Raw genomic sequence first — 13,002 nt, 5'->3', positions numbered from 1 at the left:
AAAAACGAAAAAAAGACTATTAGACTACTCAAAACTAACAGTGAGTTGTAAATCTTTCTAGATGGAGTCCTCAACCTCATTAAAATTTATCACAAATTTGCTTAGGCATTTTATCATGAAGACTAATTTCTTCCCAGAGGGGCTGTCTATACATTTGATTTTCAAGAGTCCTGTCACAGATTAGAACTTTCTTACTGTAGACTAAAACAATCTGGTCCTAGTGATCTTTTATGTCACCATATTCCAACTACATTCAACTGCCTATAGATCTCAAAGCTAAAAAATGGCAATGGACCAAAAAGTAAACATGCCAGTTGGTAATCCATGCACTTACAGGCATGAACTGTTGACTAAGGGTTAGGTTGAGTTTGAAGCAAATGAATAAAAATATTTATCCAGTGATTTACAAAGCAGTTTTATGTCTATTATCAATAGAACATTTTCACAGCCCTGCTAAATATTAAGTATTGCTATTATCCTAGTTTTACATAGAAGGAAAGTGTTACTCAGAATTGAAGTTTGCTTAAGATTCTGTAGCTTCTGAATGACAGGCCTAGGATTGGGATTTAAGTTATTTTACTCTGTTCCTTTTTTTTAAATCCTGACATGTCCCTTTGTTTCCTCCAGATTAATTCTTTAGTGTTCCAATATACAGACTACTAGAGTCTCTAGAGAGACTACGAGAGTAATCTAAAGTATTCCTCCTGGATTGCTAACTGTCCCACTGACCTTATATACAAGAACAACAAGCAATTCCCAGGTTCTACCCAATATGTATTGGAGTAGAATCTTCAGAGTGTAAACTATGTATCTATGTGTTCTACAGCAGGGGCCCTCAGTCCCCCACAGACCACTACTGGTCCAGGGCCTGTTAATAGGAACTGGTCCTCACAGCAGGAGGTGAGCTTTAATGCCTGAGTTCCGTGTCCTCTCAGATCAGCAGTGGCATTACATTTTCATAGGAGCAAGAACCCTACTATGAACTACACATGTGAGTGATCTAGTTGTGTGCCCTTATGAGAATCCAACTAATGCCTGATGATCTGAGGTAGATCAGTTTCATCCGAAAAACATTCCCCCCATCCCTGTTCATGGAAAAACAGTCTTCCATGAAACTGGTCCCCGGTGCCGAAAAGATTGGGGACCACTGAGGTCACTCTGATAGTCAAGTTTGGAAGGTATTACCTTTAAAGCATCTAAGACCCTTTGGAAGAAAAGTAGATTCGTTTAAAAACATTACTATATTTGTGAACACTTTTTACTTTATAAACTTACGTAGGCAGCTACCTAACAATGCCTTAAAAACAGGTTCCAACTTGGTGGAGGAAACTCCAGGGCGATGGCAAGTGACAGGGTCTTGAGCAGCAAAAATGCATTACCTAGAGTAGATATGCTGAATGAGACACACTGAACTAACACACCACCTCTTCATAAACAAGCAGAACATACCATAACTGCAAAAAAAAAATAGCTTTTTCCCATCTCATTTGAAGGTAAACAAGCCGACACAATGCAAACCTGTAAAAAAATTCTAAGTCAGCTTTTTTTATCTTTTCCCCTTGATATTGAAAGAACATCTTCAAAGATCTAGTCATTTTAAAGATAGCAGTGTTTGATAACCAATCTGATTCACTGTTTATAATTATGCTTCAATTAAAAATCATTCACATGATCATTTTAAAACAGTTCATTTGCATCTTATACTCTTATATCCTTATATTTAATTGTGGAAAGAAGAATTCTCATAAGTTTAAAGAATTTCAAATATTGCCTCTTAAGTTGGGAAGGTGGTTGGAGCATATATATATCCCTTAATAGACCACAACTCACAGGCCATGTCCCAGTCTACTCCTCTTTTCCTACTGTCAGAAACATAATATCTCGTTTGTTACTTTGTAATTTTAACCCTCTCTCTTCCACCTGTTCCACAATCTGAAATTCTAATAAAAGCCACACTTCTATTACTTCTGTTAATATTTGTGGTGATTAACTTTCTTATAAACTAATATATTGCTTTTGTTTTATTTACTAGCTCTTACTCTGCTCTATGATTTTGCTTGGGACCTTTCTTATTATTAATAAAGAATACACATGAATATTTATTTTTAAAATGTATATCCTACCTTGTTCCAGGAAAAATTTAACATGGCTTCTTAATAAATAAATGGGTTAATTAATAAAATAGGATAAATAGAAATATAATTATGAGAGCTTAAGTGGTACCATGAAACACACTTCGAGAACTAGCCGTTCAGTGTTCATAAATTTACCTTTGCAGTGCCTCTCACAAAAAAAAAAAGTAGTATCCTTTCTGTAACATTATGGTTAAGGTCTAAGATTCAATTGTGGGTGTGCTAGAAATGAATCCTCACATGCCTCTTAAGGAAGAAGTCACTTTTTTCATAAAATTTCTTTCCTACCTTTTTAATTTTTGCAATTTTAAAACTTTCTCATTAATGTAAAATATAGAATAAATCAGAGACCAGTATTTAAGCAACGCACTATTTTGTTTTTGTTTATAGAAAAGTGAAAACTAAAATTGAATGAAGGACTGACTTTAGCCAAATAATCAAAAGTTTTGTGTCACTTTTCTATAATAGCCTTTTTTTTTTTTTTTTTTTTTGCTACAATGGCCACTGCTTTTTCTTTTTCTTTTTGTTGAGATGAAGTCTTGCTCTCTTGCCGAGGCTGGAGTGCAGTGGTGCAATCTTGGCTTACTACAACCTCTGCCTCCCAGGTTTAAGTGGTTTTCCTGCCTCAGCCTCCTGAGTAGCTGGGATTACAGGCACATGCCACTACACCCAGCTAATTTTTCTATTTTTAGTAGAGATGGGTTTTGCCATTTTGGCTTGCCATTTGGATCTATTTGAGTGGTAAATTCCATGGTAAAGTTCTGGCTCTCACTGAGTTTTGGCTATGTCAGCTATACCTAAAGCATATGCTTTTATTTTTAAGAGGCCTAGACTTAAGATTTTTTTTTTTTTTTTTTTTTGGAGATGGAGTCCTGCTTTGTCACCCAGTCTAGATAGAGTGCAGTGGCACGATCTGAGCTCACTGCAACCTCCACCTCCCGGGTTCAAGCAATTCTCCTTCCTCGGCCTCCCAAGTAGCTGGGACTACAGGCACACACTGCCACACCTGGCTAATTTTTTACAGGTGTGCACCACTGTGTCTGGCTAATTTTTGTATTTTTAGTAGAGACGGGGTTTCACCATGTTGGTCAGGCTGACCCACCTCAGCCTCCTAAAGTGCTGGGATTACAGGCGTGAGCCACCGTGCCAGGTGCCTTCTTATTCTGTTGTCCCTTGTCAACCTCTGAGATGCCTTCAAGGAACCTCTTAAGATATCCCAGAATACCTTTTCTATGGGACCTTTTTAAAAGTAGTGTGTATTAACCTCTTTTCTAGATAGTGCTTCATACACTAGAAAGAGAAAAGCATAAAGATAGTGCCAGAGACTAAGGGAACCTGAAAAATCAAATAATTGCCTTTTGCTACTTGCTAACAGCCTAGTAAAGATTTGGTAGAAGTAGTATTTAGACCTTTGTAAAATGTTTTAGTGTCAATGGGTTTACATAATTCATCTATTTCCTATCCCATATTGCTATGGAACATAGTATATAGATCATTTAGATTCAGCTGTATGCAGCTTTTCCATTAGAGTTACTAGTGTCATCCTCAAGGTAACAGACACTAATAATTAGAACTCTCCCTCTTTGGTTTTCTGGTATCTCTCTATACTCTTGACTCTTATATAGAACAAAGAACTTTGAGTCTGGCAAGGCATATAAGACAACATGGGGAGATTGCGGAGAAAACTCACCTAGCAATGTAATATCTAAACAGCCAAACCGGGTGACAAATGGTCAGCCTCAGCAGCCAACGACAGGAGCAGCCAGTGGTGGATACATTAAACGGTATGCCAACTCCTCCCAATATTCCTGTACCTTTCTTAATGAATGGTTCACTTAGGAGATGAGTTTAGCAGTACATGACCCCTAACTAATAAGAAATAGAAATTGTATTTATTCCATTTTTATAAAATGCACTTAAAAATCTGCCTACTTTAGCTGGGCATAGTGGCTCATGCCTATAATCCCAGCACTTTGGGAGGCTGAGGTGGGTGATTCAGCTGAGGTCAGGAGTTCAAGACCATTCTGGCCAACATGGTGAAACCCCGTCTCTATAAAAAAACAATAAAAATAAAAAAAATAAATCTGCCGCCGGGCGCGGTGGCTCAAGCCTGTAATCCCAGCACTTTGGGAGGCTGAGACGGGTGGATCACGAGGTCAAGAGATCGAGACCATACTGGTCAACATGGTGAAACCCCGTCTCTACTAAAAAAAATACAAAAAATTAGCTGGGCATGGTGGCACGTGCCTGTAATCCCAGCTACTCAGGAGGCTGAGGCAGGAGAATTGCCTGAGCCCAGGAGGCAGAGGTTGCGGTGAGCCGAGATCACGCCATTGCACTCCAGCCTGGGTAACAAGAGCGAAACTCCGTCTCAAATCAATCAATCAATCTGCCTACTGACAAAACGTGTTTTTTTGTTTTTTGCTTTTTGTTTGTTTGTTGTTTTTTTTTGAGACAGAGTCTTGCTCTGTTGCTCAGGATGGAGTGCAGTGACGCAATCTCAGCTCACTGCAACCTTCGCCTCCCAGGTTCAAGCGATTCTCTTGCCTCAGCCTCCTGAGTAGCTGGGACTACAGGTGGGCGCCACCACGCCAAGCTAATTTTTGTATTTTTAGTAGCGATGGGGTTTCACCATTTGACCAGGCTTGTCTTGGACTCCTGACCTAGGGTGATCCGCCTACCTCGGCCTCCCAAAGTGCTGGAATTATGAGCATGAGCCACCATGCCTGTCCAGACAAAATATTAACTGTGGTGGTTGCCCTTGGGTGGCAGGATTAACTTTTCTGTATACTTTTCAATACTTTTCAAATTATTGAAGTAGGCATATTTTACTTCTGTATATAGAAAAAAATATGTTTTAAAATACATCATCTTAGAGCCAGGGTCAGCTAGATTCCTATAAGACTATCTGTAATGAGCCAGAGAATCAATATTTCAGACTTTTCAGGCCATACAGTCTCTTGCAATTACTCAATTCTGTTGTAGGGTGAAAGCTGGCATAAACAATATATAAACAAAGGAGCATAGCTGTGTTTGAATAAAACTTTATTTACAAAATCAGATGGTGGCCAGATTTTATCCTTGGGCCGTAGTTTTCTAACCTCTGTTTTAGAGCAGTGGTTCTTTAGAACCACCTGAGGGGCTTATTAAACCATAGGTTTCTGGGATGCATTTACAGTTTCTGATTTATTAGGTCTGGAGTGGAGTATGAGAATTAGCATGTTCCCATGTCTAACAGCTTCCCAGGTGATGCTGGGAGTTACACTTTGAGAAACACTATTTTAGAGTTGTTTCTTAATCTTTTCTTACATGGCTTTAAGACACTGTGTCCTCCTTGATGAGTCTTTCAGTTTTTATTATAGAATGTTTTCCAAGAATGGTAACCTATATTCCTTTGGATCTTATACTTGCTTAGAGTCATTTTGGTTACTTATTTTTGTGAAAATTAAATCCAGACTTACTCCATTTAAATTAAACAAAATCTATGGAATTAACTATCTTTTTGTGATAGCATAACTAATGATGCCAGAGAAGATGAAATGGAAGAGAATCTGACTCAAGTGGGCAGTATCCTGGGAAATCTAAAAGACATGGCCCTGAACATAGGCAATGAGATTGATGCTCAAAATCCACGAATAAAACGAATCACAGACAAGGTAAAAAGCTTTTTATTGCTATAAGAAAATGAGACATCTGGTTCAGTGTTTCAGTAATAGATATCTGTGCTAGATAATGTGGGGGACACAGTAGGATAAGCTCCTATCCTCATAGGTCTTAGTTCTGATGAGGTGGTGGTTCTAACGCATAAAACAAGAGCCAAGTCCTCCCCTCTCATGGCAGTTGGTGCATTTTGAAACTACTATTTTGGACTGCAGTAGTTTTAAACCTTCACACATGAAACTTAATACCTACTTTAGCCTTTGAGTGTGCTTTTTTTTCTCCCAAATGAATAAGTTTTATTTTTTAATTAATTTTTTTTTTTTTTTTTTTTTTTTTAAAGACGGGGTTTCACCATGTTGGTCAGGCTGGTCTTGAACTCTCAACCTTAGGTGATCCACCCGCCTTGGCATCCAAAGTGCTTGGATTACAGGCATGAGCCACCATGCCCGGCCTTTAATTAATTTTTTAATTGAGAATGGGTTCTTGCTGTGTCGCCCAGGCTGTAGTGCAGTGGTACAATCACAGCTCACTGCAGCCTACCTCCCAGGCCAAAGCAATCCTCCCACATCAGCCTATTTTGTTAACTAAAAATAAAATTCCTGAATCCTCATCTTATGAAAGAGTCCGTAGGTGAAAATCAGTTCTGCAGAATAGTTCTTATGGAGTGGACACACAAAATAGACTCATCTGAGTGAAGAAAAATTGTGATTCTTTTTTTTTCCTCTTAACTTTACATGATAAATATATTGAACGTGAAATTGTTTACAGTGTTTTGATGTGTCACATCTAAAAGTCATACCATGGCCAGCCATGGTGGCTCATACCTGTAATCTCAACACTTTTGGAAGCTGAGGCAGGAGGATTGCTTGAGCTTAGGAGTTTGAGACCAGACCAAGACCTGGACTCTACTAAAAAAGTTTAAAAATTGACCAGGCAGGGTGGTGTGTACCTGTTGTCCTAGTTATTCAGGAGGCTGAGGTGGAAGGATTGCTTGAACATAGGAGTTGAAGGCTGCAGTGAGCTGTGATTGCACCATTGCATTCCACCCTGGGCAACACAGCGAGACCCTGTCTCAAAAAAACAAAACAACTGTCATATCTCATTAAAATCTCAGTGAACTTTAAAGTTTAGGGTCAGTTTTTAAGCTTGGCTCTCTGTTAAATCACTTATGATGGATTTCATAGAAACAGTGGTTCACAGAATCCTTTAAATGCTGCAATCTGGGTTTAGGCTACACCTGTCATTTTAATTCACATGTTGGTGTGGATGGTAATAGATTTGCTTTAAAGATCTTTGGAAAGGTTATTTTAGTCTCTCTAGGTTAGACTTGGGGCAGCTTCAGATGAGATTCTATGATTCAGTTTAGAGAACTCCCACAAGGTCCAGATCTCTAACAGAGAAAAGCACTCTTTAATATTTCATTGCATCAAAAAAAAAATGCCATTGATTACAGGATACATCCTAGTTTTAGGCATGTTAAACTATGAAAAAATGTATTACAGAATTGATGAAATATTGGCAAGGTCTTATATGTTATACCTTTGTCATGTTTATATACCAGGGTTTTTCCAAATGAATTTCATATTCTATTACTTCTCCCCCAACGTGAGTTTTATAATGTAACTTCACGTGGTTTCTTGGATTTTCTCAGTGTGTCAGTTACTCCAAGTGTAAAAAGTTTAATTTTTATTAGAGTTACTTACCTTGTGAAGTAATGCTGGTATCTTTCTTGTTTTTCAGGTTGACACCAACAAAGATCGTATTGACATTGCCAATGCCAGAGCAAAGAAACTCATTGACAGCTAAAGCTACTGCTGTACTTGTTTATCATTTATTCACTTCCGTTGCTCCTCCTCAAAAGTTGTTACCTTTTCAGAGTTTAAATTTTCGGTTCCACACACTTCTAATTGGGAGATAATGGGCCAGAGCGGTAACAGCCCTCCTGCTTTTTTGTTTTCTGTTGGGGGCCTACTGCTGCTCGGCCTTCCTTCTAGTATTTTCTTCCTTAGTTCATACATCTAGGTTGATTTTCATACATCATGTATAGTGTTTTCATCCTCCTCATGTACTTCAGCAGGTTCTTTTGCTTTCAAGATTTGGAAGCATTGCCAAAGACGGCCATGAAGAAGGAAGCTGTAGAGGTGGTTTTTGTTTGTTTTTGTTGTTCGTTTTTTTTTTTTTTTTTTTTTTTTTTTTTTTTGCTTTTGTAGAGGGAGGGGCAAGAGATAAGAGGTTGTCGACTCAGTAAAAACCTTCAGGCCACTAAGCAAAAAGTTGCATAACCACAGTGAAGATCTAGTTGGATATAGTTTTTAAGTTGCAGTTATTGCCAATTTAGGCTAATGCTTGGTTTTGGAGCTCTTATATACAATATTTTTGTTAGGAATCACAGTTTTGCAACCTCTACTCCAAAGAGAAATTATAGAATGAGTTTTCTTAAAGTTAGCTTAATTTCTGAACTCTTAGTGATTCATATATGTACATAAATCTGTGATCCCATTTCTTATTGCACCACTCAGGAACACTTTGTATAAATGAGTGGCTTTTTATTTCACATTATTAGTAGTATCATGGTTCCATTATAGGCCTATTAACTTCATACATTGTCATTAGCCTTTGAAGAAAAAAATATGTAAATATATGTGTAACATAAGACTTTCTCTCTAAAACAGGGCTTAAAATTTTTTGGAAAAGTTTGACAAAGTATACCACGTGAATTCAGATTTACCCCAATGGTAAGAATTATGTTTTGTTACAAAAAAGGAAACTCATTTTGATCTCAGATAGAAAAATAGATTGCATTGAGTTTTATGTAGCTTTAGACTTTAAAAAGTTAGAATGTATTCTGTGTTACTAAAAGTGATTTGAAAAAATTATGCCTCTGGTATAATAATTATAGATTACACACTGTCTTTCTCTTACCCTTGTGTATTGAACTATGTCCATAATCAAGTTGATGTGAATCCTGAACAGTGTTATGAAAATCTGATTGCTATTTGTCACATTTATTTTAAAATCAGCATCTGAACACTTCAAAGCTGTCAGTGTGGATTGGTTTGACCAATATTCACTGCTTAATCCTTAAAATTAAATTTTGTAACTAACTAATGATATTGCTCTTTCAAATAGGTAACATGTTTCTATGACTGTTACTTTGGGGACAGTATTTTCATCAGCTCTCGTTTAACAAATTAAATAAAGGTCCATAAATCAGGAAGCATTCCAACAGAAGCTGCTTTTACCATCTTTCCAGTATTTATTTAAAAGACTTAAACTTACCTTGCTAAAATTTGTTGTGAGGTTCTTTTTTTTTTTAAGACAGTCTTGCTGTGTTGCCAGGCTGTTGGAGTGCAATGGTGGCATCTCGCTCACTGCATCCTCTGACTCCCTGGTTCAAGCAATTCTGCCTCAGCCTTCCGGGTAGCTGGGATTACAAACAGACACACACTACCATGCCCAGCTAATTTTTGTATTTTAGTAGAGATGGTTTCACCATGTTGGTCAGGCCAGGCTGATCTCAAACTCCTGAGCTCATTATCCACCTGCCTCGGCCTCCCAAAGTGCTGAGATTACAGGCATGAGCCACTGTGCCTGGCCATGAGGTTGATTTTAATCGTTACTAGTCTTACTCCCTTGAGCTTAAGTACACTAGTGACTGGAAGGGTAATGTTTCTGTGCGAGAACTACAACTCAGACACTGGAGAAGAAACCGTTAACGTAGGAGCATTCAAAGCTTGAAGAGGAAAAATACTTAAATAAAGTGAGATGCAACTATACCCTCTGTAATAGAAATGCTTCATGTCAACATGAGTGGTTTGGCAGGTGATGGTAAATGTGTAAAGTAAGAAGGTGTAAAACAGGGAGGACTGTGCTTTACCTAAATGCCGTTCTGAAAACTATCACCAAAAAAAAAAATCTTAACACTGTTCTGGATAAAGGAAATAGTTCTGAGAATACCAGCATGTTACACTCACAGTATAATGGGTTAGAAGCATGGGCTGAGGCATTATCTGAATTTTCACTCTAGCAGAAGTGACAGAAAGGTCATTTCTGTGCCTTAATTTGTCTGTAAATGCAGATTAATACAAGCATACCTCAAATACTGTGGGTTCAGTTCTAGACCACCACCATAAAAAGCTAGTATTGCAATAAAATGAGTCACATGAATTTTTTGGTTTCCCAATGCATATAAAAGTTCTGTTTGCACTATTCTGTAGTCTATTGTGTGAAATAGCATTATGTATTTAAAAAGCAATGTATATACCTTAATTTAAAATACTTTATTGTGGCCGGGCGTGATGGCTCACGCCTGTAATCTTACCACTTTGGGAGGCCGAGGCAGGCAGATCACGAGGTCAGGAATTTGAGACCAGCCTGGCCTGATCAACATGGTGAAACCCTGTCTCTACTAAAATTACTCGCCTGTAATCTTAGCACTTTGGGAGGCTGAGGCAGTTGGATCACTTGAGGTCAGGAGTTTGAGACCAGCCTGGCCAACATGGTGAAACCCTAACTCTATTAAAAATACAAAAATTAGCTGGGCCTGGTGTCACACACCTGTAATTCCTCCACTGAAGTCTTGAAATGCTCATTCATCCATGAGGTTTGGAATAAACTTCCAAGCCCCTGTTAATGTTGATATTTTGACCTCTTCTCATGAATCATGAATGTCCTTAATGGCATCCTTTCCAGAAGGTTTTCAGTTTACTGAAAACCGGATCCATCAGAGGAATCACTATGGCAGCTACACCTTTATGAAATTTCTTTCTTAAGTAATAGGACATGAAAGTTGAAATGACTCCTTGATTCAAAGGCTGTTGTATGGATATGTTAGCAAGAATGAAAACAACACAACATTAATCTTGTACTTCTTCATCAGAGCTTGTGGGTGACCAGATGCTCTGATGCTCGTTATCAATGAGCAATAACATTTAGAAAATAATTTTTTTTTCTGAGCAGCAGTTCTCATCAGTAGGTTTAAAATATTCAGCAAATCTTGCTGTAAACAGATGTGTTATCCAGGTTTCATTGTTTCATTTATAGAGCACAGGTAGAGTAGACTTAGCGTGATTCTTAAGGTCCCTATATTTTCAAAATGGTAAATGAGCAATGGCTTCAGCTTGAAGTCACCAGGCTGTATTAGCCTCTGACAAGAGAGTCAGCCTGTCTTTTGAAACAAGTTAGGCATTGACTTTTCTCTAGCTGTGGGGTTCCTAAATGGTGTCATTTTCCAATAGAAGGCTGTTTAATCTACATTGAACAACTATTGTTTACCGTAGCCACGTTCATCAGTTATCTTGATAACTTCCTGCAGCTTTTCTGTTAGCACTTGCTGCTTCACCTTCCACTTCTATGTTAACAGATACAGCTTCTTTCCTTAAACCTGACGAACCAACCTCTGCTAACTTGCAACTTTTCTTTTGCAGCTTCCTCACCTCTCAGCCTTTATAGCATTGAAGGGAGTTTAGGGGCTTTTTCTGGATTAGGCTTTGGCTTCAAGGAATGTTGTGGCTGGTTTGATCTTCTATCCAGACCACTAAGCCTTTATCCATATCAGCAAGAAAGTTGTTTCTCTATCTAATTGTTCATGTGTTTACTGGAGTAACACTTTTAACTTCCTTCAAGAACTTTTCCTTTGCATTCACCACTTGGTTAATTGGTGCAAGAGGCCTAGCCTTTGGCCTGTCTTTTTTTTTTTTTTTTTTTTTTGAGACGGAGTGCTGTGTCACCCAGGCTGGAGCACAGTGGTGCAATCTTAGCTCACTGCAACCCCTGCCTCCTGGGTTCAAGCGATTCTTCTGCCTCAGCCTCCCAAGTAGCTGGGATTACAGGTGTGTACCACCATGTCTGGCTAATTTTTGGATTTTTAGTAGAGATGGGGTTTCGCCATGTTGGCCAGGCTGGTCTTGAACTCCTGACCTCAGGTGAGCCACCTGCCTTGGCCTCTGAAAATGCTGGGATTACAGGTCACTGCGCCCAGCTGTGACTCTTGTTTTCACTTGAACTTTGTGGCCATTGCAGGGTTATATATTGGCCTCATTTCAATATTCTGTCTCAGAGATTAGGGAGGCCCAAGAGAGGAGAGTAATAAGAAATGGCTAGTTATTGGAGCAGTCAAAAAACACATTTATCAATTAAGTTTGCCATCTATGGCTTGGGCAAGAAAATGAGACTGTTTCTACAAAAAAATTTTAAGTTAGACAGGTGTGGTGGTGCATACCTGTAGTCTCAGCTACTCAGGAGGCTGAGATGTGATGATCCCATGAGTCTAGGGGGTTGAGGCCGTGGTGAGCCATTATTGCGCCACTGCACTACAACATGGGTGAGAGAGCGAGACCCTGTCAAAAAAGTTTGCCATCTTATATTGGCAAAACAGTTAAAATAGTATTGTCAATGATCACAGATCACCATAACTGATGTCATAATAATAAAGTTTTAAATATTGTGAGAATTATCAAAATTTAACACGAAGTGAGAACATGTTGGAAAGATGGCACTGACAGACTTACCTGATGTAGGGCTGCCACAAACTATTTGTGGAAAAACTTAATGAGTCTCAGTAAAATGAGGTATGCCTGTAATTCCTATTGCATAGCATTGTATTGCATAGAGTGGTAACACAGGTAAAGCACTTAGAACAGTTTCTGGCAAATGTAAGAGCTTAATAAGTGATAGCTGCTATCCTCTCTACAGTGTAGCTCTTTCTGGTCAAGCATCTCTGTGTGAATTTGATGAAAGACAACATAGCCTCTCCCCAGAGAAACAGGCACACAAATGCGAATCCTGCATAAATGAAGACCATAAATGGAAAATGGGCTTGGAAGCCCACCCATGGAGCCCAGGTTTAAAACTTTCCCATAGCATCTGCTACTGACAAAGAAGAGAATAGAAATAGGAATTAGACCTCATCATGCATTAGAAATAGCTGTTCAAAAAGCCCTTTCTGATTTTCTCCCATAACATTATCTGGAAATTTGTTTCACTTTTGAAAGGTAGTAAATGGTTAACACAAGTTCTGGAGTCTGACCATTCGGGATCAAATTTTGGTTCATTCATTTAGTTGTGGGGCCTTGAGCATAATACTGACCAATAAGTAAGGAGGTTAAAAAATTGTATCCCCCACTGAGCTTGGTTTTTTTTTTTTTTTTTTTTTTTTTTTTATGGGGGTTTTTTTTTTTTTCCCAGGCTGGAGTGCAATGGCGCGATCTCG

General features: G+C 38.5%; 1 protein-coding gene across 6 annotated transcripts in view; it reads left to right on the top strand.

Moving 5' to 3' along the window:
- The window catches only part of SNAP23 (synaptosome associated protein 23), a 43,713-nt gene extending 34,791 nt beyond the window's left edge, over positions 1-8,922 (top strand). For 5 of the 6 annotated variants that reach the window (XM_032297864.1, XM_032297862.1, XM_032297865.1 and 2 more), the window contains 3 exons: positions 3,758-3,916; positions 5,644-5,788; positions 7,533-8,922. In XM_032297864.1, coding sequence (XP_032153755.1) covers positions 3,758-3,916; positions 5,644-5,788; positions 7,533-7,598 — 370 coding nt within the window. In that variant the 3' untranslated portion in view covers positions 7,599-8,922. The remainder of the gene's footprint in view (positions 1-3,757; positions 3,917-5,643; positions 5,789-7,532) is intronic. The other variant, XM_032297867.1, reaches the window with a different exon arrangement.
- The last annotated feature ends 4,080 nt before the right edge of the window (positions 8,923-13,002 follow it).

Source organism: Sapajus apella, unplaced genomic scaffold (assembly GCF_009761245.1).
Source record: "Sapajus apella isolate SASKATOON/1434 unplaced genomic scaffold, GSC_monkey_1.0 scaffold37, whole genome shotgun sequence".
Classification (NCBI taxonomy): domain Eukaryota; kingdom Metazoa; phylum Chordata; class Mammalia; order Primates; family Cebidae; genus Sapajus; species Sapajus apella.
This window is presented reverse-complemented; position numbering and strand designations above follow the sequence as displayed.